This window comes from Vespula pensylvanica, chromosome 2 (assembly GCF_014466175.1).
Source record: "Vespula pensylvanica isolate Volc-1 chromosome 2, ASM1446617v1, whole genome shotgun sequence".
NCBI classification, from domain to species: Eukaryota; Metazoa; Arthropoda; class Insecta; order Hymenoptera; family Vespidae; genus Vespula; species Vespula pensylvanica.
Window position 1 is genome coordinate 3,179,161 of NC_057686.1, and position 27,724 is coordinate 3,206,884.

At 33.9% G+C, this 27,724-nt stretch overlaps 2 protein-coding genes and 1 long non-coding RNA gene across 7 annotated transcripts; 1 reads left to right on the forward strand and 2 right to left on the reverse strand.

Moving 5' to 3' along the window:
* Nucleotides 1–1,256: 1,256 nt before the first annotated feature.
* Nucleotides 1,257–16,604, reverse strand: LOC122637899 (guanylate cyclase soluble subunit beta-1). Of its 5 annotated transcripts, XM_043830421.1 has the most exons (15): nt 16,459–16,604; nt 15,899–15,972; nt 12,291–12,391; nt 11,639–11,757; nt 10,635–10,790; nt 10,129–10,282; nt 9,529–9,683; nt 8,480–8,608; nt 8,089–8,171; nt 7,288–7,458; nt 6,528–6,765; nt 6,164–6,304; nt 5,738–5,895; nt 4,922–5,138; nt 4,370–4,752 (listed from the first exon to the last, which is right to left on the reverse strand). In XM_043830421.1, the coding sequence occupies exons 1-15, from the start codon at nt 16,459–16,461 to the stop codon at nt 4,639–4,641; spliced, it is 2,013 nt and encodes a 670-aa protein (XP_043686356.1). In that variant the 5' UTR covers nt 16,462–16,604; the 3' UTR covers nt 4,370–4,638. The 5 variants fall into 5 exon arrangements, with proteins under 5 accessions (XP_043686357.1, XP_043686352.1, XP_043686354.1 ...); XM_043830422.1 differs by lacking the exons at nt 4,370–4,752; nt 4,922–5,138 and adding an exon at nt 1,257–1,986 and having other exon boundaries at nt 16,459–16,603; XM_043830417.1 differs by having other exon boundaries at nt 4,365–5,138.
* Nucleotides 2,206–4,274, forward strand: LOC122637900. The gene is made up of 2 exons (XM_043830423.1): nt 2,206–2,540; nt 2,954–4,274. The coding sequence occupies exons 1-2, from the start codon at nt 2,411–2,413 to the stop codon at nt 3,856–3,858; spliced, it is 1,035 nt and encodes a 344-aa protein (XP_043686358.1). The 5' UTR covers nt 2,206–2,410; the 3' UTR covers nt 3,859–4,274.
* Nucleotides 16,605–16,802: 198 nt separating the features above from the next.
* Nucleotides 16,803–19,821, reverse strand: LOC122637775. The gene is made up of 3 exons (XR_006329299.1): nt 18,948–19,821; nt 17,112–17,360; nt 16,803–16,896 (listed from the first exon to the last, which is right to left on the reverse strand). It is a non-coding gene; the product is annotated as an uncharacterized LOC122637775 (long non-coding RNA).
* Nucleotides 19,822–27,724: the final 7,903 nt, after the last annotated feature.

A 27,724-nucleotide genomic window follows, 5' to 3' on the forward strand; every position in this document is an offset into this window, starting at 1 on the left:
ATTGACCCAATAACGACATTCACATCTGTCTGCAGTTGTACTAGAAATTTTATAATTGTTATTAGATTTCATTTGTTGCGTTATTGAAAGTATATTTTGTAAAGTGAATCATTATTTCTATCATCTTTCAAACTAAATTATATAATTGTTAATTTTAATGATGTTAAATGTAAATTGCGCAGTACTATGAAAACTTTGTTTATAAAATAAATTAATAGATAAACATTTACTAGAATAATATGACTAATATCACTCGGTGATGAATATTTACATAAAAAGTTGATAAAAATAATCGATTATTCAGAGAACGACTTGTATCGAGCGTATCATAAAAAATACTAAAGTCATTTAAAAATAAAAAATAAAATATCGCGTAAGCGATACCTAGCATAATTATCATCGAACGTCGTGTATATATATACATATATATATATACATGTATATATATATACATATGTATATACGACAACATTCCTTTAAGCTAAAATTTCGTTTTAGCGTCGTTTTAAGCCATCTCTACTGATTTCAAAAAAAAAAAAAAAAGAAAAAGAAAAGAACACGAGTCTAAATTATTCTTCCCACTTTCTCCTCAAAGGCTTATAATCTTCGTTTAAAAAAAATTCGCCGAGTATAATATTATTCATCAAAAACTATTGAGATACGATAAGAAATATCTATTCATTCGTCCATCTGTTTCATCTAATCCATCATAATGATCTAACATCAACCGTTCATTTATCCATAACAATAGTATTCGATGCAAGTTGGTCGTATATATAAACCGCCTAATCCCGAGGTCGACATCGTACGCGCTTTATTATATGGCCTTATTCTCTGCATGCCTCACCCGGTAAACCGGTCGAGAGTAGTGTGTTCACTTTTTCTTCGACAACGTGAAACTTGTATCCCGCATACCACTTTGCTAGTGGTAGTAATGGTAGTAATGTGATTATACGAATCACTTTAATGAACATGACGAATATTGCCAATAAAGCATAGCTCGTAGAAACGCATAATTTTCTAAGATAAAACATCCGACCATCATTTTCTAGACTTTTACGATGCGACAGTACGTTTGAACTATTTTCTAAGCCAAAATGAAGAAGACACGTCGGACTAATAAAAGAAGAGTTACGACAGACGAACAATTAACGCTTTTACGGTACCCATTCGATTGACCTTGTGACGTGCATGGGTCATGTAGAAAATCAGAACAGGTTCCGTTACCATCTTCCAACCGTGTACATTCCTGTGGGTTTCTGGTCATACCTGTTTATTTCTGATTTTAAAACTCCTTCGAATCTATCCGAGTCAACATGATCGAACTTCCTCGATCGTTTTAATCGTACGAAATCTCAAGAAATTTCTATGACCTTATTTAAAAGATTAATCTTCATTAGCGATCGAGTTATTTATACGTTGAATATTATTATCAATAAACATTGAAATTTCTGACGACTATATTTCTTATCGCTCGAGATACATACACGTATGTATACATATACACATATATATATATATATATATATATAATATAGAATATATAATTAACAAATAAAGAAAATTTTTTAAACACTTGACGCTAGGATATCCAAACGTCGAGGAACTGTAAATTTTTCCTACGAGCAAAAATGCAACAAATATCTACATAAATATATCGTGAAAAAAAAAAACGACGAGATTAATCGATTTTCATAGACAGGGATCTCGCGGAGCTCGTCTTGCGATTTACGATTTTATTTCGCATTAAATTATTTTGTGTAGAAGCTAATGGTCTACAGGGATGCCCTGTTTTATTGCTGTAACGATAGTCTCGGCGATCGTGATGGACAGAAATATTTTTCTTGGTGATCGAGTTATGAATTTAGTTCCACTTCTCTAGACAAGAACCATACGTTCATCGGTTCTGATTTTCCTTTCATAGTGACCGGACCTCTGTATTCCAACAGAAATTGTGGATCTTGATTCTCCGGCATGCACAAATACCTAAAAGAAAAAAAGTAAAGACAATTTATATCGTTAAAATTGTAAAATTAAATTCAACGAATTTTATTCGATCTACAATCTATGATTTTATTTTTCTATAGAAAAAAAATCGATTTCATGTTTCACACGATAGACAACATTGGCAAAAAAAGTCTCATGAGTAGGACAGTATTTACCGAAGAAGCCCTTAGAATACTTTACGTAAGGTCTAAACGAATTAACTCCCTCTTGTAAGTTTCGTTCGGTTAACGTGCAGTCGATCATTCGGAGGTCGACAATCGTAAGAATGTTTCGTTACTCATAGTATCAGAGATATAAAATTTCTTTGAAATCTTCCTTCGTTCTTTCTTTTTTTTTTGTTATTACTACTATTATCATTTATCGTGACCACGTTTATCGAAAATATCTCTATCATCTTAGAAGGATGGAAGTGCTTATCGACTGTTACTTCGACAGATTGTTCTCCGAGTTGGAACGCAGTTGTTTAGCGTCGCGATACAAACGGCGAGAACTCGTCGGATATTTTTCAGACGTCATAAACAGTTGTGCGGAAGGTAATATAACCTCTACGATATATTTCAAAATTCTTTAACGTGAGTACGCTTGAAAAGTAATTGAGAGAATTGGAAACGACGACGGAGATACCGGTGGTTTATTGAAGAGACATTTGCTACGTTCGCTTTTACCGAGTCAAGGAGTAATAGAGCGGAGAGCTAAGACCGTTCAGAGAAGAAAGTTCGATAATCGATAAGAGACAGGCCTAGATTTAATATTTCGTAAAGATTTTATCAGACCTGTTTACTTTTTTACGAAATTCTTAATACGCAGCAAAGTTATTCAAATGTGTTAATCGATCATTCGTATTTTTGTCTTCTGTATCCATAGAATAATAATTTAATTGAAATAAAACGCAAGATTTGCTTACTCTCTCGATAATTCATATCTTTTACTCCTTTTCTATATTCAGCGGAAAAACTGGACAAACAAGACGTCTGCGAGAGAATAGTCCTATCGGCTTTACGCTATCACAACATTACCATGATGGAAAATGGCCAAGTATGTTTATTAGGAAAATTCCATAACGTTCTTTATGTGGCAGCAAAGCTCTGCTTCGATTGGAAGTTACGAAATAACGAGATAGTTACTCGTTTGTTGAACGACATATTCTATTGTGAGAAGACATTCGAAAGGATTTTCGTGGGAGCTATATTTGGTACTAGGGTGACGCATTTTCTATCTGGTTGGAAAAGCGACTTCGAAGATCGGGAGGAGAATATCAAAGCATTGATATATTTTATGGATCATGCGATTGAAGGCAAATTGGAATATCGTTGCGCTTCTTCGACTATAAAGTCTCGTTTTATCGACGTTCCAATGGAATCTTATGGTCAGGTGGTACCGTTAAGAGTCGCGATTCAACACGGTGCACCCGATATACTTATGATAATGCTAAGATATGGAGCTTCGATAGAATCGGACAAGTTGGCACCGTCGCCGATCGAAATTCTGCTGGCTAAATTGAACGAGTACGATATTCAATCAGCTGACGAAGAAATAGTCTTTCCGAAAGATTTACTCGTATGTTTGAAATTACTCTTAAGAACTATACCTATGGCAAGTGTAAAGACACCGAATCATATAGCTGCTCAAAGCGGAGTATTTAGCGTCTCTATGTACGAACATTATCCTAATTTGGTAGAGCGAAATTTGGTGCCACCGGAAAGAAGTGGATTATGTCCACCAGAATTAATACATCTCTGTCGTTGTAGTATAAGAGAGATATTATTTAAGAATTGGGCTCTTCCCCATGGCATTCAAAGACTTCAGATACCGCAGACTTTGAGAAATTATCTGGACATAATGTGCGATTGATCGGAATAGATTTAGTGTTTATTCTGTGTAACTAAGGGAAAGAAAAAGGAAAAGGGTCGGTGGTAACATCGATCACGGTAAATGCTTATTTGGCACGAGAAAGGAGATGGATAATCGTTTCCAAAAGTAGGAGAAATTCTCCTTATCGCTTGATTGGTGTTCATTAAGAGACCGACGAAGACCGGCTTTCTACGAAAAATATCGATGGTCCATACGGTTCGATAGTCATTACGGTAAAATTATAAGGGGAACTAAATTTTTCCAATCCATCCTGACGATCGTCTCAATACTTTGGACTATTTTCTGGATTAAAGCGTCGTAACTAATGCAATATTGAGAGTTTTTCTCGAATTACAGGATTGTATTTATCTACTTTAAATGTATCCGAAGCGTGTTTCACGTTTAAAGCATTTGAGAAAAGTCTTCGGGTATGTAATTGCGATTAAAAATTAAATGACTTTGCTTAATTTAAGCGAATTAAAGAGAGAAAAGGGATATCTATAATCGCACATAGCTATTTATCTACACGTGTGTAATTTTTGTTTTCATAAAAAAATTTAACTCCAACATGCTTGGAAATATTTTTCAACATAGAATTATACTAATTAGGAACAGTTCGTAATCAACTTTCCGTTATGTATCGGAAAAACTTTTCGCATTTATTACTCGATGATAGAAGGAGACAGATCTATGTTAAAGAAACTTACGTCAAGCACACGGTTAACGTGTAAATTACGAGAAAACTATCCGTAATATTGGCGTAAGCGACGATCTCGTAAATCATGGAGAACTCCCAGTGCTATTAGATGTGAGGGAAACGGCTTCCCGATAGTACGAGTCGATCGATAATTGCACGTAATATTCTGACCTTACGGCACACGTGTAATCCTTCCTCTGGAAAATTCGTACGTAAATACAGGTAAGTACTTACGTACCTAACACTAGCTGGGAAAATTACGGTGAACGCAAAGGCGAGTATCGATGAAAGAGAGTTGAAGGGGGAAAAAAAATAAGGAAAAAAAGAAAGTGGACGAAAAAAGGAAAAAAAATAATTGCCTCTTACCTCGGTGCGAAATGCGCAGCGCGATTTAATCGCTCGTTTCGTTCTCTGCCGTTTGCCTTCGAGTTCTCTATAGTTCGCATATCGTTTATGTGTATATGTATGTGTATCTATCTGCGACCATTTTAAAAGTCGATCGTATAACTTTCGATGGAAGTCGAAGCCTTTTACTTTGCTCCTACATAGATTGCAGATAAAACGCGATTTCCAACTAGGCGAACTTCAAATGAAATTCGAAATTCATGTTACTTAAAATACAAAGTTTTCGTCAAAAAGCAAAGACTTTTCGAAAAAGGGATCAACTTGACTTTACAAATGGAGATATATCGAAACAGGAAAACCTCTCGAACGAATGTCTTTCGAAATCTTTCTTTTGTCGAACGAAATCGACATTGATTCGAAGAGAATTTCTATCGCATCTTGCTTAATACGTTCTTGACGAGTTCTCTAATGAATTTCGCTGAATCAACGATTAATCCAAGCAATTGATTTTTAATCGTTCAGCCTGCGACATTAGATACTCTAATCTATTATTGTTTTTCCTGTTGAATGCAACTCTTTCGAAGCGGGTGGTCACGATCGTAACAAAGCATTGTTCGACTAATAAACGTTACTACTACTCTCGCTATTATTCGATCATTGTATCGTACTAACACTTGTAAGAAATTTCTATGGAAAAGACAATAAATCTAATCCTTTTATACAACAAATAATGATGTTTAAAATTCGTGATTGGACGATCATGTGAAATGAGATCTGTTAATAAACAATGAAATTGAAGCGAATAGTATGCTTTGTAAAAAGTAAAAGTATTTTTACCTGTAAGCATCCTCCGAAACATTTATTTTACCGGGTTCTCCGGTAGTTTCCGTTCGACTGGTAAGATTTACGGTATTTCCAAACAAACAATATCGTGGCATACGATGTCCGATTACTCCAGTTACAACTTCGCCACTGTGTATACCGATGGTGATTTTCTGCGAAAAATTTTATAACAAATAATACCTAATTATAACCGTTCTACGAATCGATCGAATACGATCTATCATCGATATGATCTGTGATCGATGAAGATCGAATGATTTGTTTTCAATATATTTTTAAATCATCGAAACGCTATATTATATTATATTTTTGAAGAAAATTAGAAATATACGTTTTTCTTTGGTTAACTTTATCCTTTATATATAAAAGAACAAAAAAGAAAAGAAAAGAAAAGAAAAGAGAAGAAAAGAAAATACCAACCACAGGTTCTCCATCGATTTGGACCTCGTCTGCGGCAAGATCCATCATATCTAGCGCAAGTCGTGCTATACATCGTGCATGACAACGACATGGTTCTGGTAATCCGCTCACCGCCATATATTTGTCGCCTACAGTTTCCACCTAGATTAAAAGTTAGTTTTGGAATTAGATTATACTGTCGTCTAACTGTCTGTAACATCTACAATTCTAAAGATTTTCACGTAACAATTCAAAGGATGACAAATGGAAATTTAAAGTTTCTGTCAATGATTAGAAATTAAAGTTTCGTAATTGCCGAAGAAGAAAATCAATTACTATTACTATAATTTATTGTTCGTTGCTGATTAAACGAAATTCTCGAAACCTTGTAAACATTAGGATTCTTCTTTGGATCGGTGAGTACGTCGAAAGCAGTATACAATTGATTGAGCATGTTAACAATCTTCATAGCACCACCAGAATCTGTGTGAGCTGCACAATAAGCTCCAAACCCGACGATTCCCGAGAAGAGAAGTGTCACGCAATCGTATTTCTTTGCGGGTACTGGCCTCGAATGCCTAAGTTCGTTCGCCACGGAAATCGGCAATACAGAGTATAGTAACCTATGGGTTAAGAAAGAGAGAGAGAGAAAGAGAGAGATCTTTCGTATGCTATCGAAAAAATTTCAAATCGAAGAAATTAATGAAAATAAACTGCCATCTTTCATCTGTAATTACTTTTATATTCGAGATTTCAAACATAAAATATGAAGAAACTTATTTTGTCAACTATAATCGGCTTATTGTCAAAGTAATATTCATTTTCATCGGTATGACCAATTCTAGAACGTGATATTATAATGCAATTAAATTGAACGATATTTCTGTCGAGATAAGGAAAGAACAAAGAAATAAAAAGAAACAGAGAGAGAGAGAGAGAGAGAGAGAGAGAGAGAGAGAGAGAGAGAGAGAGAGAGAGAGAGAGACAGACAGACAGACAGACAGAGAAGAAAGTAATTTCTTTAAGAAGAAAATTTTATGATGTGATAAGAGTCCATTTCAAGAGATTCTTATGGAAGCTAAATAGAGAACGAGCCCGATGGGGATTCCTTTATCAGAAAGTTCTGGTCCAACAGAAATCCTTACCTGTCGGTCTTTTGCTTCTCACCGTCGAGTTCACGATACGTCTGCTGTAACTTATCGGTGAGTAATTCCAAGTTTCTTGTCAACTTATAATCCGCTTCGAACTGCTCCGACATCAAGACGAGGTCCCTCGTTGCATCGTGTAGTGGCACATCGCTTAGGTATAAACCACGTCTACGACACACCAATCAAGAATTAGTATGCTCTTCTAGTCTTGACATATTTTTCCTTGATAACTTTCTCTTTAATCTCTTTTTACATATTTTTTTTTTATTTGCAAATAAATACTATTACGAATGCTAAAGTACGTTTGACGATGCTCACTTTATATTTTTCCGTATAATAAATTTGTTAAATAAAGAAATATACGATTCCATGTTTGTTATTCTTTCTTCTTTTCTTATTCTTCCTTCCTACTTTAAATTACATAAAGAAAAGAAGTTCTCTAAAAAGTACGAACATTACATACATCGCGTGCGCGCGCGCGCGTGTACTTGTATATACGTATGCGTAACCGGTTGCGATTCAAAGAGAAAGAAGAATGAGTACAGGTAATGTCCTTAAGAAAGTAGAAAGTTCTTGCTTCTTGAGTACGATAAAAGTTGGATGCGCCTTAAGGTGGGAGCCGAACTACTTGCTAAATCATGCTTCTTCCTTCATAGAAACGGACTGTTAAGTTTTAAAAGATCTTAAATGAACAGTAAATTGACGGGAAAATCAAAGAAGATCATCCAATTGTCATTCTATGACATAATTCTTCAAAATTTATAAGTTATACATATATAATTATGTACAATCTATTACCTCGTAAGATCGTCGAGATTCATAACACTGGGATAAGAGAGGAAAATTGTCAGATCGTTCTCAGGTATGTACAACATTTGACCCTTCAACAAAAAATGGGAATATTTCATCAAGTACGAAGCGACAAATGTAAATTTCTTAAATGACTAATGACTCATTCAACGACTAAGCTTCTTTGCGCGAATGCAAATGTAATCTGTGTTTTAAATGACTTTAACAATGTCCTTTGAGGTGGCAAAAAAAAAAAAATAGAAAAAAGTTCAATCGCTTTGTACAATAGACAATGAGAATGACTTCTTAGAAAACGATTAAGTCGATTCGTCGAGTGATCTTCGGTTATAAATTTACATCGTACTTTTTCTATTATCAAAGTTTAATAAATTTTACTAACCTTCAGACGTAGATACGCGTATTCTTCCGAGGATGCAACACGCATCGCTCCTTTTTTAGTCCTCAACACGTAGACAGTGTTTATGTGTGACAGTATGTTTTCAAATGTTAATTCCAAATGCGGCCTGACCTAGGAATGTCGACGACATTATGCAGCCTTGTTTTGCGAGAATTTATTTATCGGGTGCGGAAGGAATGTGCCAGAATTCATAATGCAGTTCGCTGGAATATAATCGACCATCAAATCTCTTTTCGTATCGAGTCGAAATGTCCTGTATAGACTTATTGTGAATATAAGATTGGACATAGGTATGTATGTGTACCTATATATATGTATGTATATATGTATATGTTTAGAAAATTTGTAAGTCAAGCATTTTTTGACATTTTTACTCTGATCTTAAGAAATTTACTTGTTTGGAAAACGCATTCTATTTCGATAAAAATATTATTCAAAAAAAAGAGTAAATAGACGAATATAATTAAGAACACGCGAGAAACATTTTATTTTCTTTGTACTAGTGAAACATCGAGATAAAATTAAAGGATAATGGAAAGTGTCAAGTATTTCTATTTTATTTATTATATACGTGATACAGTCACGGATTGATGCTAATACGAAAACGTAATAACGTAGCCGGACTGGACACAACGCGTGTGTCATGTCGCTGGCAATAAACTGGATTCGAAAGATGTATGATAGCGTGCGCATGAATATGTATGAATTATAGGAACGGGAGGTTTGGCAACGAGGAATACACGACGCAATTATGTTAGCTCGTTGCTTGGTAACAATTAAGATCGAGTTTCGAAAATTAGCTAGGGAAATTTAGCGAGTGAAAGCAAATTAATTATAAATTAATATCAGCAGGTAATATTTCAAATAAACGGGATATGGACGCGATACATCTTTAAATTTGAAGCATGATTTTGATATCAACTTTTATAATTGAATAATCGATGACGTACAAAATTATGTGAATAAAAAATTGTTAAAGAAAAATCGAAAATGCAAAACTTATTCGATGCAAATATGAATTTTTCACTTACGGCAAAAAGTATGTCGGTTAATTTGCAACTACCACTGCAGACCTGTGGTAAAATACGAGTGATGGTGTAGCCTGTTTGCACTATCGTAAGATCCCGGTCGAACATAATATGGAAAGGAAACACTCTGCAAAACGTAGTGGGGCTCACCTTTGGTTCTATGACAACCAATGAAAAATTTGTATATATTCTACATTCAAAATACAAAAAATATATCGACAAAAATATAGCTACCTATATATATACATATATTACATATGCATATATATATATATATATATATATATATATATATATATACACACGAGAAGAACAAAAAGTATTTATAAGCTCGTTTCATTTTACAATAAAAAATATCAATTAGAATCTCATAAAGTTTTTGACCTATGAATGAATGACGAGAAAATAAAAATCCATGATAAAGAATCGATTTAATAAAAACGAGCTGACGATTTGAGCGAATTTCATAACGTCACGTTTTCTCATTAATAGTCGCGACCCAGAGAGTCCCATTAATTCCAGCGATAAATTGATTTTCTAATTTAATAGGAATTTTGCATTCCGCATGTACCAGTACGTTCGAAAGAAATTTATCTTACTCACCAGCAGACAACATTTCATGTTCGACGATCATAGAATTCGAAACGACACCGGGTCCCGATGTATTGGTTATCAAGAATTGAACATGATCACATTCGTTTTTCGTCTTCAGGATCTCCATGTCCACGTCTGTCCCGTGAAGCTTTTTCGCCACGGTCTGCAGAATAAAAAATTATATTTATGCTCTTTTACTGTCACAAAACTGGTTACATTATGTATACATATTTTCTGTAATATTTTTAACAACGATTTTGGCGAATGTTCAACTTCTCAATATCTATAAAATATACTCCTTCGATTTTTAAGAAAAAAAAAGAAGAATATAATGATTCTGCATTTACTATGAAATTCAGAATATTTTATTAGATATTTTGATAAAACGTCCTATAACGTTATACATATATACATATGATATTCTAATGGTAGAATGTATTATATGATAAAAATGTTCTCGTTTAACATTACATGAAATTCAACAATACTTTTAAATCCCATATTTATAAGTATACCTTAACAATTCCAATAACGATGTATTCCAAACCCGGTCGATCCGAGTAATAATGCAATACCAAAGCACCATCCTCTGGTCTTTCTGTACATCGAAAAGATGGTGCCCTCATTCCAGGATACAAAGTACCCAAATGATCATGAAGTGCATCTAAATTCTAAAATAAGAAAAAGACATACCTTCCTAGTATATATTTTTATATTTATGATAACATTTATGACAATTTAATTTAAATCAATATTTGATATTTGAAACGATATTATTCGCAATTTGAGATCGTAAATAATAAAGATATTTAATTTGATTAACGTAAATGTAAAAATGAAAAAGATTCAAAGAGATGATTCAGTAACGTATCGTTAAAAATTTAGAAAAATGTCAAAAGTCGTTTCACTGATATGACTAGAACGGATCGGGCGAATGATCGAGCACGACATTTTCAAAACGGTGTAAAGGATGAAAGAAAATAAAATTCTTCGAACATTATGACAAGAACATAGTGCCGGATCGTGAGACTGCGTACGATAAAAGCTGGAAATGAAAAAGCCGAGTGAGCAGAAGCTTCTTAATGGGCTTCACCTGTTTTCTTATCTTATACCATCTCTTTCTATTTCTTTCTCTCATTCTAATAAAAATTGCTTGCTTGACTCGACCCAAAAGGATTATCCAAAAAATATCTTTTTCTAAACCTTCTCCTTTGAACGATATGTCTTTCTAATAGACCCGCAGGAGCCATGACCTATCCTAACGGAAAACTGGTTAGACGGGAAGCATCAAAACGAATTATGATATATCATCGACATTGTGTACGTATCATAAACGCGAGAATTATGCTAATAAAACTAGTTTGCCGTACGTGCAAAAATATCTATGTAGTACATAAAAAAAGAAAAAAATCTATGTTTACGTAATAAAAGGAAGATTAATTATATTTTACCATATTAGAGACTATATTATAAATTACTGTTGATTTAAGAAATAATGAATCCTTGACATATGATTTACCTGCAAAAAATCTCTAGGTGTTGCCCCAAGAACTTGAAGGATTTTATCGTATCCGGAATCCTGACAGAAGTCAAAGAACATTCGTCCGAACAGTTCCAATATATCGTTTGCAGGAATGTCTAGAAAATGAAATGAGCTTAATGGATATAAAACTGATTTAAATCTAGGACAAATTAATAAAGCAAACTCCCACACGCATCCCTCCTGTTTCGTGGATTTATACGCTATTATAAATCATGTATATTTGGTTAAATTATTTACACGATCGCGTCGTTATTGTTAATATCGGTTAATTGTTATATATTTACTTGAATATTGTAAAGCAAGTTGTATGTTGATTTAATATTTATAATATATCGAACATTACGTATCATTGTCTACAAATAATATATATTATAATTTTGCCTGAGCTTATTTAATCTCCCTGTTTATTTTGTTTGATTAATAAATTTTAATAATTCTATAATAAAACGTATACATATAGTATTTTAATAACAAACAAAACAATAAAATCATACATGATTAACAAATATTACATTCGAATTAAGAATAAAAAAAATTGATATTAAAAGAATTTATATTTGTTAAATTGTTAAATAACTAGTATATCGATTACCTATATAATTATGTTTAGAAAGTATAATATACATACTCAATCGATTAACAGCGGCTGCTATAAGATTATATGTAATTTCATCGTCATAAATTTGTCGTACTAGAAATTGTCCGTCCATATTAACAGCAGCATCTTTCCTAAAGCAATAAAATTGCGGCAATTATATTGCACATATAAGTATACCTATGAGAGCAATTAAACAGAAAGATTAACAATGACATATAAACGCGATAAGCAATAGAACAATAAGATACGAGAGATAGCTTGTAAAACGTGCAAACAAGAAGGTATTTAGAAATTATATTTACGTTTAAATCAACTACGAAAGACACAAATTATAAGGGGCAATAACGAGCGTTTCATGAGTCGTCTAGTAAATAATAGAGAAAGCACGATACAGAGAGCTAGGAATATTAAATTAGTCTAATGAAACTTTATTTCTTTTGAATTAATAACTATATACCAACATTTGTATCATCTTGATATTTTATCTTCTTCTGGGACCACTCATTTTATGAATTGCAACGAAAATAAATATTTTAATAACTCTTTTATCTAGATTATCTAAATTTTTTCAATTTAATTGTTCGATATAGCTATATCCTCGGTGTTAATTTAACTTTGGAGCTTTTCTCGAAAGCTTTACATAAATTTAAAACAAATCTATACAATTTTGAATATTTCTATAGTATCAATGGAAAAAGAAGTTAAAATTGTAAAATAAATTGTTTACTTTTAAAGTTATCGTGAATTTTTTACTGACGGTGTTTGACTGAAATATTATAAAATTTGAATATTCGAAGGAAGGGAGAACTTCGAAATAATGACGTGCAATTTGCAAACACGATGCCATTCCCGAGAGAGCAGCGGTGAAACCTCATTTAGGCTGAGTAAAGTGACCCTCTTATATGAGCCTCTAAGTGCCGTCGTAGCATTTCAGTTTCAGGGTAACTTCTATTTTCAGTACAATGGCGAAACACGGGGTATGTGAAATTTGTTGTCGCCCTACGTAACAATTCCTTCCAATTAAAACTAAATCGAGTCTCATTAAGATTTCCTCGAAAATAGAACACTTCTTGAAAATATCAATTGATATAACAATAATAACTATATTCACGCCAACTTTCGTTAATGAAATTACTAATTAGATTTAATCTTTCAGTTGTCTAGTTCCAATTAGACCATTAATTAATTCTCAACGTGAGGAACATACGAGGGATGTACATGCTCGATTATTATTATTATAGCGAACCATTTCAACAACTTCGACAGCTATCTAAACAAGTACATGCTAATTTGATTCTCAGAATATTACGAATTAATATCATTTCTATTAGATAGAAAATATGTCTTGTATTGTTTTTTTTTTTTTTTCTTTCAATAAAATCACTATGAGATTTCACTATGAGATTCGTCGTAGACATTCTTATAATTATAAGAACAACAGAAATTATTATATATTTCATTTATATTATTACATATTATATTATAAATTAATATATATTTAAGATTAAAAAAATATTATTTTGCTTTGAACGATCTTGAAACAATATTTCTCTTCTATAAAATTTAAAACGGTTTACATTCACGTTTTAGCCAAGATACTTTGATATTTTCAAGTACTCTATAGATATACTTAGGAAAGGGTATATAACAGGTACGATCGAAGATACAGTCGAATAACTTTGTTAAAATAATTTGTAGCGTATCGTATAAACATAATAAATATAATTAGTAAATGATCTATAGTAAAGGTTGACATTTTCTCGTAAACTTACAATTCTATTTTTTCTAATTGAATTTCTCTTTACTGTTTGACTGTTTTTAATCAATACCTTAAAGAAATTGAATGGTTCTGCCAAAGCGTTTAAAACGGAACACGTACTTTACTATCGTAGGTGGATAACGTGATCGAGTAAACGATGGGATTTTCCATTAAGACGAAGTAAAAAGGTAAAAGTAAAAGTATCGACGCGAGATTCTGAGAATAATGGCTGCGTCTTTCGTTTGAAGAAAAAAGAGATAAACGAAGGAGCTTTTAGGCAATGTGCTAAGAGTTGAAAGGTTTCGTGTAATGCAATCTTTCGTTCGGCTGTAACTCGAACTTTCACGATGGCATTTACTCGTTCTTGTAAACGCTTCATGCTTGATAAAATGAATAGAATTTTATATCCACGTATTAACTTAAAATACAATGTCGCAAACATTGTACTCCTTTGTACTAAAATTTCTCAAAATTAAATCCATTCTTATTAAATGACATTTCTCCTTCTACAAGAAACTTTTTTTTAATTTTGATGAATTTAATGGAGCTTCAACGGTTCATTAACAGAAGAAGCATGCTTCAAGAAAAGTATATTGAAGTTAGCAAAAGCAATATAGCATAGATTGAACGTAAAAGAAGACTCTATTAAGATAGTTCACATTCGAGGATTGAGACAAGATATGTACTATATAAAGGATTATAATATTACGAGCAGTAAGTACCTACTCGAAACAGCGAAGAGAGCTACTAGAAGCATAAATTATTCTTCTCGAGTTGATATCTTTGTGTTCGTAAAGATATCATATCGAAGAAATATCGTTTTTAAATCCTACTACGATATTCAATATCTCACAAATAAAATAAATAAATCGTCCTCTTTGTTTTCATGCAATGAACCAATGCTTTATGATAAAAATATTCATTCATTATTCTTATATCAAATGGACAAGAAAAACAGCAATTTAGAGGGGTTCGCTAGATCTATCTGAGATAAAAGGTAATTTCAGTTAGAACACTACCGAGGCGATAAACACGAATACGTTATGTTTGCTGCGCTCAGCGCGAAAAGCCTCGAGTGTGTGCAAGTGACCGGGAATATTTATGCGATACAACAGTTCAAATTTACAGCATCATTTCCCTATCGAAATGGCCTACGCCCTTCTACTCTTGTTCTCAGAAAAATAAAAATGACGGAGAGAAGATAGAAAATTTGATATTTCTTTCATTTTCATAGAAACATTTAAACGATGCTACATACATCGTTGAAACGTTATACGCATCGAATGAACTCCAAATTTGTTGAATTTTTCAATAAAGTGATTTTTTCTCGATGTTTTATTTATTTCATTTTAAATATAAATTATTCCGAGAGAATCGATTTGAGTACTGAGCTCGATTAGATAGTTACGATTTCTAAAAGTTTTATATATATAGTTCATTAAGAGAAAGCGTAAGAAAAAATCAACAGATCCGTTCGTGCGAAGCGAGAAAAAGCAAACTAAAAGAAAGATCGTCTTCGTGGCTTTTACGGAATTACAAAAGAAAACGAGGTGCATCGATCTTAGCGATAAACGACATTGATAGTTGAAAAGCACGTGTTCGGGACAAAAAGGAATACTCGATCTATCTTCGACGTGCTGTGAAAACGAAGAAAAACGAGGATCGAACGAGCTAGCTATGTGTCTAAAAAGGTAAAGAGATAAACGTGATACACGAAAACAAGCGATAAAAATAATATTATAAAGTTCGCGAGTGTCTCATGCAGAAATGGATTTCCATTGGGTATCGAAAGCAACGATATTCAGTACAACGATATCAGCCCTTCCTTTTGCTTTTGTTCTTTTTAAATTATTATTTTTTTTTTGTACATTTTACCTACTTTATCTCATCCCATGTTTTGCTGCCAAAGTTCTTCACAACGAGGAGCTCGAGAGCGTAATTCACGAAACCGTACTGCACATATGACAGAAAGAAAAGAAAAAAAAAGGAGTCGATTAAAAATGGAGGGAAAACATGAATATCACTGGAAAGCGATCGTTTCAAACGCTCAACTTGAAGGGACGAATGTAATTTAAATGAACAAGGAAAAATCTGAGCTGTCACATGCGATAAAGTTTTCATCAGTGATTCGAGTCAACGTCAAAGTCGTCCTATGCGATCTCGTTCTGTTTCCTTGTTTCTTTCTTTCTTTCATTTAAAGTTCGTTAAAAATAATTTTCCTTTCCCCTGTCTCCCTAAACCTCTTCTCCCTACCACCCACCCCTTCTCCCCACCTCTCCCTCTATCTATATCTCTTTCATTCTTCAACCCACCGCCCCTTCCGCCCCTCCTCCCCACCACCCCTTCACGACGCGTCAAACGACTGCTCGAGATGTCGAAAGAAGATCGGAACGGTGATCATGAGGGATCGGTGAGTCGATCTTTGTTCCGAGAACGTACCATGTCTAGGCTGATTCTGCGATCGAGCTGACTGGAAGCGACGAAATTCTCTCTCACTCTTTACGTATCATTCCATTCTAATTGGCATAGGATGCCGTGTTTACCTCGTGCACACGAGTCGCGTACTGGAAGACGCTCGAGCGTACGCTCCGAGGCGATAAGTATCGATTTTCTTGCTAGCATTCGCGCCACCTGGTGTTCGTGTCGCTGTAACGTTGCTCCCTCTTCCACCTCTTCTTTCCTTCTCGCTATCCTCTCTCTCTCTCTCTCTCTCTCTTTTTCTCACACACTCTTTCTCTCTCTTTCTCTCTATCTCTTTCACCCTCTTTCCATGTATTCTATCCAACACCCTCGAAACCACCAACGGCCGGTGCTCTTCTTCGATTCGTAGACCAACGCTACCACTGACAAAGGCGACGAGAAAGACGATGACATGACCTGGAATCGACGAGTCTCGATATATCCTCTTTTACTCTTTCCTATTTCTTTCTTTCTTTCTTTCTTTCTTCCCTTTTATTCCTTTTATTTCGTCTTACTATTTCTCCTTACGTATTACTTCGATTTCCTATATCTAATACACCTTCTAATCACCTTTCTTTCATTTTGTCTTAGTTCCTTCCTATCTCATTTTAGACAATTGAATTCCTACTTACCTTGGTACCTACGAATCCCGTTTAAGTAACTTCATGACATGTCACAGGTTTGGCGCTGTTCCGTCGAAAGGGCGCTTTCCTTGCTTTCTAACTTGATGGATTTGCTTTGAACTCTACTCAATCTCGAGGTCCGGTGGTTTAATGAATTAAGGGAGAAGAGAGCATTTCCTTGTTGGTTCGTTCAAATGAAAATGTAGTTCGGTTTCAACGCTTTTTAACATAGCAAAAAGCTGAAAGTTTGCTCCGACTCTTCAAAGAGAAAAAGGGAAAGAAAAAATAAATAAATAAAATATTAAAGAAGAAAAAAAATGAAGAAGAAGAAGAAAAAGAAAAACGAAGAAGAAGAATGAACAACGAAGAAAATAAAAGCATTTCGAAATTCTTCGGCCGACATTTTCAAGCTGCGAAGTTTTCATCTTCTTAATCTCTATAACACGGTCAAACAACCGTTTATCTTCGAAGAGAATATTCGACTTAACCTTCCGATAGTTTAATTATTCCCTAACTTTGTTTAGAGGGTATCGACGACGCACGCTTGCCCACAGCAGCTGTTATAGGTTCAAAGCAGCTTTGCAGTTTGACGTATTTTCAATATACGGGAGACAACTCAGGACGCTCTACACGTTTTCTCTACGGTATACCTAACGTACTTTAACCGAGTTTTGAATTATCTACAAGGTTGAAGTATACGTAGCAAGTCCAAAAGGGAAACATTATTCCTTTAACTAAAAGATTCGCTTGTTCGAAGTGGAAATTTTATCAATGCAATATCGATAATCGTCAAGTTAGTTGAATTTATTAAAGCATTAATTTTTAATTCGAAGATTGAAAGTATCACGTAGGTATTATCTACGTAATAATAGGTATCTAATATTACAGAATATTTGATATACTTGATTTGCTTCATTGAAATATTTTATGAATAATCTTATATTACCTTAGATGCTAATTAATTTTTGACTGATCTACGTTAATAAATGAATTCGTTTGAATGAAAAATTCGAACGATGTTACCGCGAACGTTCAAATATTTTATCACTCAAAGTATATCTAAATTTTTATTTATCGTATTTCATCCTGCTGTACCTTTATTTTCTTGGGGAAAACAAAAAAGCAAAGTATAACTAAATGAAAATAATATGAGAAAATAGTCTTACTCAATATTAAAAGCACTTCGGCGCCCCTTTATATCATATTACGCGTAGTCTCGACTCTTACCCTATCTCTTTTTCTCTTTCACTCTTGCTAAAGCATTCTTTTGCGTTCTTTTTACGCGAAGAACAATTACACCGATGCATACCGAGTAATACGGTAAATGAAAGGAACGTGAACGATAAGTCGAGAAGAATTTTCTTTGCCTTTGAAGAGTGCACTTGATATACCTACTTTCTTGCTTGAAAAATAATTGTGAAAAAAGAAAATTTTAATCATTTCGAATTTCACTTTGAAAGTTTATATTCAGGGAAAATTGTACATGAACTCGGGATCAATAACGTATTCATATAAATGATTCGAATTTATTTAATCTAAACAATTCTTTAAGCTGCCATCTCTTTCTCTCTCCCCCTCTCTTTTTCTCCCTCTCTGGAACTCATTATCGATAATTTATGACATAAAAGGATTCAAATATAGACATTAAACCGCCGTGAAATTTTTATATAATTTATCGTAACGTAACGATATTATATATAGTTATGTTCTTCGTCGAACCCGAGAAAAATAAAATCGTCAATAACTGAGGGAACATTTTTCTTCTTCTTGAAAGTACCGGTACGATCACGAAATATTTTCTGCCACTTAGAAAGAAAGTGCACTCGGTATATGCAATATACCTACCTACATAACTGAACCTTGTGATTCAGCGAAATCGTATCCTTCTGAAAACGACAAGACGCGGGTATTTTCTTTCGTTCGGAGTAAAATAGCATGTGGAAGGAAGCATTCTAAGAAATGAAAGTTTAATACACGCTCGAGTTTGACTGTCGGATCGGTCTTCTCGTCTTCGAGTTCCAGAACATGGAGATAAGAGTCTACGCGGAGGTAAGAAGAGGAAAACTTCGACGAGGAAAGGCCTTCTTTGAGGCATGTAAATATTTAGGGTTTAACTGGTACTTTGGATATTACGCAACACTGACATCTCAAGAGTGAAGTACTATTTAAGGATGACCCGGTTTTCCGAAACCGACTTTACTTGAGTACGGTGACGGCAAAAAAAAATAAAAAGAAAAAAGAAGAATGATAATTTCTATTTGAACTGTGTCTATCAAGAAGAAAAAAAGAAAGTTGGAAAAGTCGAACTCGGATAAGGAAGCGAACGAGAGATTGACACTTTTAATTAATTCATCGAGATGGAAAATGTTCGCATTAATTTTCATTTCTTTTTCTTCAAATATCAATTTTCACGGCAAATATCTCTCTGTTACCAAATATCAAGGGGAATCAGAGACAAAGGATTTTTATAGAATTTTTAGAATGAATTATTACCGAAGAGGAACGTAGAATAGTGTATAAAATTTTGATCAATATGATCGTTACCCGTGTCACTTGATTCACTATGTCGTAATCTTTATGGATGATATAATCATAGAAGGAAAGTACATGTATTCCTTACGTATTATTGGAAAAAGAAACAGCTAGCATCTTGGTATCCCATTTTCACAACAATCGATAGATACGTATGCTGGACCAGACAGCCGAATTAATCACAAACTCTTCTTAAAACGTATTCCTAACATTGAATTTCTGCTATCCGACTTTCTCAAAGAATTTCTTTCTAAACAAGAAAAAAATGGATATTAGAATCGTTCGAATGGAAATCTATTCTTTTTCTCTTTTTTTTTGTTTTCAGAATTATTGTCGATACCAGGAAAGGGTACATATACGTTATTATGGTCGAATATGGAATATAAATGAACGACTTGAGAGAATAAATAGGGAACAGAACGTAGGGAAAATAAGAAAAAATTAACGAAACACATATATGTGACTATGCCGACATCATATTACATGTATATAAACGTGTTAAACAACATATTTTCAAATGCTTTTTTTTACTTACTGTCGCATATTATAACACCGCATAATGTAATAACGCAAGTCATTACTTTTTATTCCTCAAATTCCATTCATACCTAATGTAATAGAACGATTCAAACGACTATAATTACCAGTTTTTATGAGGTGGAACTAAGAGCTTTTATGGAAGAGGTAAAAGCACTCGAATATCAATGATAAATTTCTCCTTACAATATATCTACATTTACTTCCGTCATGACCAATGATCAATTCTCTTTTTCGAGGAAGAAATAATGAAAGTTGTACTCAAGTAAGTACCTCGATAGTAAAGAACGAATACTTGGAGTTTTACGAGAGTGCCCATTCCCTTCTAATAGCACCCTCACTACCACAACACCACTCTTTCGTTCAGAATTACGAAGTACGGACGAACGATTTTACTGTCCCTAGAACGAAACGATGCCACGTTGGCAATCGATCGACGAAATTAAATGGCTCCATGTGATTTAAAGCTCCTCGTATGTTTCTCAAAGAGTGAGTAATAATCACTACTACTGACGACAAAGATTTTGTCGCCTTGGTTTGGTAAGATAAGCGAGAAAAGAAAAAAATAAAACGTGAAGGAACGGACAAGGCAGACAAGGTTACGTTATTGTTAAACCGAAAGGTTCACAAGATCGAATAAATTTTAGTAACTAGTGTTTGGCTGGAGTTAAGAAGGAGAATGAGGAGGGATCTTGAAGAATGTCGAAGGGTAAAATAAAATAAAGTTTGTCCCGTAAAAATTAATGGACTCGACGATGGGAAGAATTTAGAAATTCTTCTTCGAGTTTTGCCCTTTTATTGGAAGCTTTTGTTGGACTCCAATCGGGCAAACGTCTTTTAAATGGCCAACTAGAAGGCTGTTTATTTATATAGTATACACTAAAAAGAAGGAACTGTTGGATAAGCGGAAAGATTGCGCAATTTGTAATAGAATATTTCCATGATAAAAGACGAACTAATCGTCTCGACTTTTTTATTGAAATTACGATCGTATCTTTCTTTTCGTTGGGCTTCTGAAAGCATTAAAAAAGTAATTAATTACCACATTGCCACTTAAATTGCCATTTTAAATGAATCAAATTAATAACTCAATATTGCTTGGAATATTTGAATTAAAATCAAGTTTTCATTACTCTTTCCAAAGCTCGTAATCAACTTTGTTCCAGAACTGAGAGTTCTTGTATATATATTTATATTTGAGGAAACATTCATTTGCGCTCGATATATAACGTAAGAGATATTCGTTATAGAAGGCTACTTTGTTAACCTCGTTAGGAAATCTCATTAATTCGATAACGTGCATCGTATAATTATGACATATATATGAATATATATATATATATATATATACACATATATTTATAATGTATATAATTATGATATATATATATATACGTATATATATATGTACACTACGTTGTAAACATTTATCTATTTCTGATTAACTTTATAAACGATCAGGAGAGTCATAGAGATCCTATTATTAATAATTCTCAAGTAATATTGAAAGCGAACATTAAAAAATCATTTGATTGAAGTCGCTCAAACTGAACCGAGACAATTTACAAAGTTCGCGATATACTTTCTATATAAGTATTCTATATAAGTATGATTATTTCTCGAAACTTGATTCGGAGCAAAAACTAAAAACGAAGGAAAGAGATTACGACTGGCAAGGGCGAACTTCGTTCTCGCGTAATCGGACGTGGGAGAATAACCGAACTGAGATTAACCCACTTTTGATTCCGAGACTATTTTGGATGGACGGAATGGAACGGTAATACGCGCGCGCAGCTCAACGACGTTTCGCTCGATTATACCGGCCGAGTAATAAAGAGAAAGAGAGAAAGAAATAGATAGATAGATAGAGCATGAGAGAGACAGAGAGAGAGAGAGAGAGAGAGAGAGAGAGAGAGAGAGAAAGAGAAGTAGAGACAGTGATAGCGTGAGATAAAAATTCGAAGAGATATAGCTGAGCGTAAAAAGCATCCTCCTGGAAAAATAGATAATTTCTTCGTAGAAAAAGCAAGAAAAAGATCGACGAATATTCGTTATCCTCGAGGAAGAAGGTCATTGGATGCGTTTCCCGAAGCGTAACAAAAAGGATGGAAGCTCGAGGACAATTTTAGAACGTTTCCACGTCGGTAAATTGCGTGAATTACTTCACCAAAGATACAGCTTGATTGATTTAAAAGGGACGTTGCGAAGACGCCACGGAAATACAATATTATATAGTAACCCGTGTCTTTTGTGAAAAATAAAAATGATATGCGGATGACGCACGAGATGGTATTCACTTTTTTTTTCATATGTTATTCTCCGTACGCAAGATGAAAGAAGATAATGATGTTTTTGTACCGTGTGCACTTACACGGTTCAGCAAAAATGATACATACTTTCGACTCGATTTTGCTCTCTCCGAAGATGAAATTTCGAAAAAGAAAATTCTCTTCGTTTTTGCAATTTTTAAATTACGTATTGTAAATCTCTTCTAGATTCATAATCGATCGATCGTAATTGTCTCGATTACTTTAATAGATACGACGATGAGTGTTAATAAATCGTATAAAAAAAGGAATACGTTTTTATAACGAATTAATCACAGATAAGAATATCGATGTAGATAAATCTATTTCGTCTAGACAAGTCATTGAATTAATATCGAACCGAAAAGAATCGCAACATCGATAAAAGAAATCGAGCCATTTAAGATATGGGCAATATCGAAAGGAAATGGACAAACGTATCGCATAAATAGTCCGATATAACACGGTATAAATTCGACATTACAGGAATAAATCAATAAGGCAGATATTCCTAGGTGGACGAGCCAGGGCTGGTAAGGTCGGTGCATAAATTCATAGACGTGAAAATAGTGAAACGTCTTTTGCCGATTAAAAGGGACAATGTCATGCGTCAAATATCGACAATCGATCGATCTTTTCTTGCGACAAAACGAGAAAAACTTTTCCCCTTGTCTTTATCACCGTCCTAGCTCGAAGAAGAAACCGAAGGTGCGATAATAGTGGTGACCCTAACGCAGAAATGATTGACGTCATTGGATGCCTCGCGAGATGGCCCGCATTATTGATTTTATATCGCGTTTAGAAAGGCTGCTTTGAACGACGTCGCGTCCCAAGAATTCCATTCCGGTATCCTCCTCGATTTTTCTAATGAAACGCGATAGGAGCTTCTACCTTCTCTACGGGGAACGATCATCAATTATCTTTCAGCGTGATCTTAACATTCGAGGACGATCAGCGTCGACTTTTCAAGTTTTTACTTCGTTCGAGACACTGCTAATATAACTAGGCAAGGTCTACAACGATGGATCCCATTCTCAACGATTATTGAACGTTCCCATTAAGGATATCGGTCAGGTTCAAAGAAAAGGGGACGTGCTCAATGCTCGGGAAATTGAAGTTTGGTGTAAGTGGAATCGATCGAACTACGACTTTAAGCTTTTCTCTCAGGTGGTGGCTCGCTGATTGTGCTTCGAGAGTATCCGCCTATGTTGCATATGTATACGTGTATTGCATGTCTATAGCTAATAATAAGTACGTCGCTTCACAGACCCTCAAATAACCTTTCACCGTCCTGTGCTTGCCTTAAGGCTCACCACTGTTACCTCTTTCTTCTTTCTCTTTCTTTTCTTCCCCTTCTTTCTTTTTTTCTTCTTTCTTCTTCTTTTTTTCTTTCATAGCAGGTGGTAAAAGGTGGTAGGATCGATGGAACCTTTTATCTTTTTGCCTCGTAACCGAGATTTTCCAACGGATTACGGCCGGATCGAATTTCTCTGGGTAAAGTAGCATTGCTCGAGAATGTTAGCAAGATACTTCGACTGGATTTCAATCCTTTGAGAGCCCGATTTGAATCGGGCTCGATTGAGATACGAGGCGATTAAGAACGATCTACTCGCACCGTGTTTGTCTCCTCAAACGTGTTGAGAGAGCCTTTTGCTCCTATCTTTCTAAAGAACATCGTTGGGAATTATTCGTTTGTTTGCCTCATCGATCGACTTCGGTCTTTCTGGAAAAAGATCTTTCAACGTTAGTCTTGACGATACTTTGTAGAAAAAGAAAAAGAAAAAAATAAGTTTGAATTTTAAACAATCTTAAATAATACGGAAGGAATTTTTTACGATCGATGATCTTTGATTTGACTTTTATTCACGAACGAACACTATCCTGAAATTCATTGCAATTCAAATCAAATTGTGAGAATTAATGGAGGTCAAAAATCACCTTACAAGACAGATATAAGAAACATCTGTTTGTCGCTAATTTGTCGAGGCAAATGCTAAGAATTTATATAAGCAACGAATTTCTTAACAGGTGGGTACGAAAGCACACCTGTTTATCATTGATTCTCTGACTCTCTGAGTTCTGAGAATTTATATAGGTCAACGATTTTCTTATATAGCACCTGTTAAAAATATAGATTATACTATAGCTTTCTTTTACGTCTCACTAAGCTTTTTAAGTTTTAGTTATTTTTTCTTTTATTCTCCTACATTCGTATCTGTCTACCTATCTTGAAATAGCGTCAATGATATTACTTTATTCCGTCTAATTTAAAATACGTTATAAGAACAAATCGATAAAACCATCACTAGCTTCGTATCCATACAAATCTTTTTAAAAAATACAAAAAAAGAAAAAGAGAAAATTTCGATTGGAAATAGCCAGTTGAAGTACGGTCCCTGTTCGAGTTCACGCCAAAGGCCTGTCGATACGAAATGTCGCCAGAAAACGAACGCGCATCAACACTTATCCGGAGCAAATATCCGGGACATCTCGCGGATCGAATCACCCCTTCTCCTTACCGCCCTGCAGCTCGTACACCGAAACGGCCAGGGCAAATTGCACTTTTATGGAACCTTGCCATCGGGTACGCGTATCGCACCAATCCTTATGGGTATTCGTCGGTTATGAAGAAACGATGCTACACTGTTGCAAAAGCGACCTATTCACAACGCAATTTTGTCTGGGAGAAAAAGAAAGAAAGAAAGAAAGAGAAAGAAAGAGAGAAAGAGAGAGAGAGAGAGAGAAAGAGAGAGAAATGGAACTTTGACGACCGCGATGGCAAATAGTTCTTGTATAGAAAATGCATGGATTACTGAAATATCAAATATGAAAAAAAAGCACTGATTTTGATCGTTGAAAACTGATGAACCATATTACTAATGGACGTTGAAATTATTTTAAAGCGTTTGAATGATGATTCTATAAGATTGATAACTCATTTTGTTCTGATAGATATGTCTTACTTATGGTACTTACATTGTTAAATTTTCGCCCTTCTTTTAACTTATGCGAGACAATTTAGAAAAAGACGATGCGATCGTCCTAAATTTATTATCTACATTTAATTCGGAAATACCTTTTGTATTATATAACGAAGAAGATGGACTATCGAGGGACAGCAATTTCTTGCTCGATTAACTACCTCCAGGAACACTCCTGATATCTAATGTAATGATTTAAGATTAAGCATCGAAGTTTCGATTCGGTCGGTTACCTTGGCCTGAAGGGTTGATCGTTTGTTATATGAAACATTTGTGATTTCTCAATTAAGGTGATAATCCAACGTATCGAACCACGTGCTAATTGTATAAATCGATAGGTCAGTAGAAATAAAGAGTGTCTCAAGACAATGTAAATTCGTTATTTTGAATAAACCACGAAAGCAAGCATCACTTGGTTTAAGTGAAAGGAGGATGAATATAATAATAGCTATTTGGCTGCGATATTAAAGATCTCTATTTCGTCGAGATAACTAACACCTTCCTCATAGTCAAGTTCCATAAGGATTATAGACTTAACTTTCATGGCGTTTAATATTTCTTTCTATACAACATTACGAGAATGACATGGACTCTCTGATGGCAGCAAGACTTTCAAACTGCTTTGTCTCTTAACTTGAGAAAAGGCAACGTATAATGTTCTATACTTGTTCTTCTTCCAACAGTGCCGTGTTCTTCTTATTGAAGTTAAAGTTTCGACGTTCCTTAAAATGTCCACCAGGCATAGTTGAATTTTTCTAGTTGAATAAGTTTTAATGAAAATTAAATATGTGTCTATCGTTAAGATGGTCATATAAAGATCACTAAATATCTAGCACGTCATTTCAACTTCAATGTATAACGATAAAATCATTTATATCTTATCTGGTTTTAAATATTTATAAAATATCTGATTCCTAAATGAATTTTTTTGAAGTCAAAACCTAACTAGATGCATTTATCGCACTTAAAATATGATAGATTCCAATACATCAAAATACTTAGGTTCGTGAAACTCTGCGAATACTGCACATTTTGAAGTTTACCGCGCCATGTTAGCTATGTAAAATAATAAAGTATTTAAAATTATACAATATATACTACTGCGTAGCTTATAAAGTTGTTAATTAAACTTTGCGGAAACTGGACTTGCACCAATGTCATAATAAATGTATTTATAATTTCATTTAATTTAAATAAAATTTACACTGACCAAGACATATGGATATTTTAAAATTTGAATTATAAATTGTTCACAAATAAAAAGTTCATGTTGAATTATAAACAATTCACAAATCACAAATCACAATCACAATCACTATTACAATCACGATCATAATTATAAATCACAAATCACAACGAATATAAAAAATTACGAATATAGTAAATATACAAAAATTATTTGTTTGATAATATAGGATTTATTCTTACGAATGAAAAGAAAAATTGTTCCAAAACATTCTCTAGCACGTACGAAATGATAATAATTTCCAAAAAAAAGTTGTCTCGGTATGAGAACTAACAAAATAAAAATTTTAATTTCAAGTGGATCACGTATAAGCCCCAATTTACATATCATACATAGATTCGAAATTTAGAACTCGAAATGTTCCAAATATGTCACTTATAGCATGATTGATCTAAAAACGATTTTCAATAGATTTGAACGGAAAATCAATATTTATTTATGAACGGACGTTGAAAATATTAAATACCTTAATGTAATTTCCTATTATATTGAAAAAATTATAGCGTTTGAATAAAAATTGTGAATTGAATTTTTAACAAATAATTCGTTATGCGTGATATAACGCATCTACTATTAAAATTAATATTAATTATTAAAAAAGCTAACCTGTCACGTATTTAATGTTAAGTAGACACCGTCGAACAAACTGTCTACCGTTGTAAGATGCTCCAACTTCTACGTGCGCTGACATTTAAATCCCTTTCTACTCCGCTTTCTTCTCTCTTCTTATGAATAAACATCGGCTGACTTTTTTATGAATAAACATTGGGACTTCGAGTCGATATTCGCCAAGTAGTGTAGGTAGGTACACCCGTCAACGCGTAAAACTTTAAATGTCTGTCCTGGAATTTCTTGAAAGAATCACACAAGATTTTACATTAAAATTCGAAAAAGCGAGATTATATATAAGAAGTTGTACAAAAACCTTCGTAAGAAATCTTTCGTCACAATGGCGTCCCTGAACTTTCAACTCTAACGAAGAACAATAAAATCGACAATAAACCAACAATTTTCATCACG

Bases quoted from the DNA above. Each gene is read 5' to 3' on its own strand.
- LOC122637900 (XM_043830423.1), top strand. From the start codon at position 2,411: ATGGAAGTGCTTATCGACTGTTACTTCGACAGATTGTTCTCCGAGTTG. The intron at 2,541-2,953 runs GTAATATAACCT...TTCTATATTCAG, and splicing joins CATAAACAGTTGTGCGGAAG to CGGAAAAACTGGACAAACAA.
- LOC122637899 (XM_043830417.1), bottom strand. The intron at 10,791-11,638 runs GTAAATCATATG...TTCTTATTTTAG, and splicing joins CACCTAGAGATTTTTTGCAG to AATTTAGATGCACTTCATGA. The intron at 8,172-8,479 runs GTTAGTAAAATT...TTTTTGTTGAAG, and splicing joins ACGCGTATCTACGTCTGAAG to GGTCAAATGTTGTACATACC.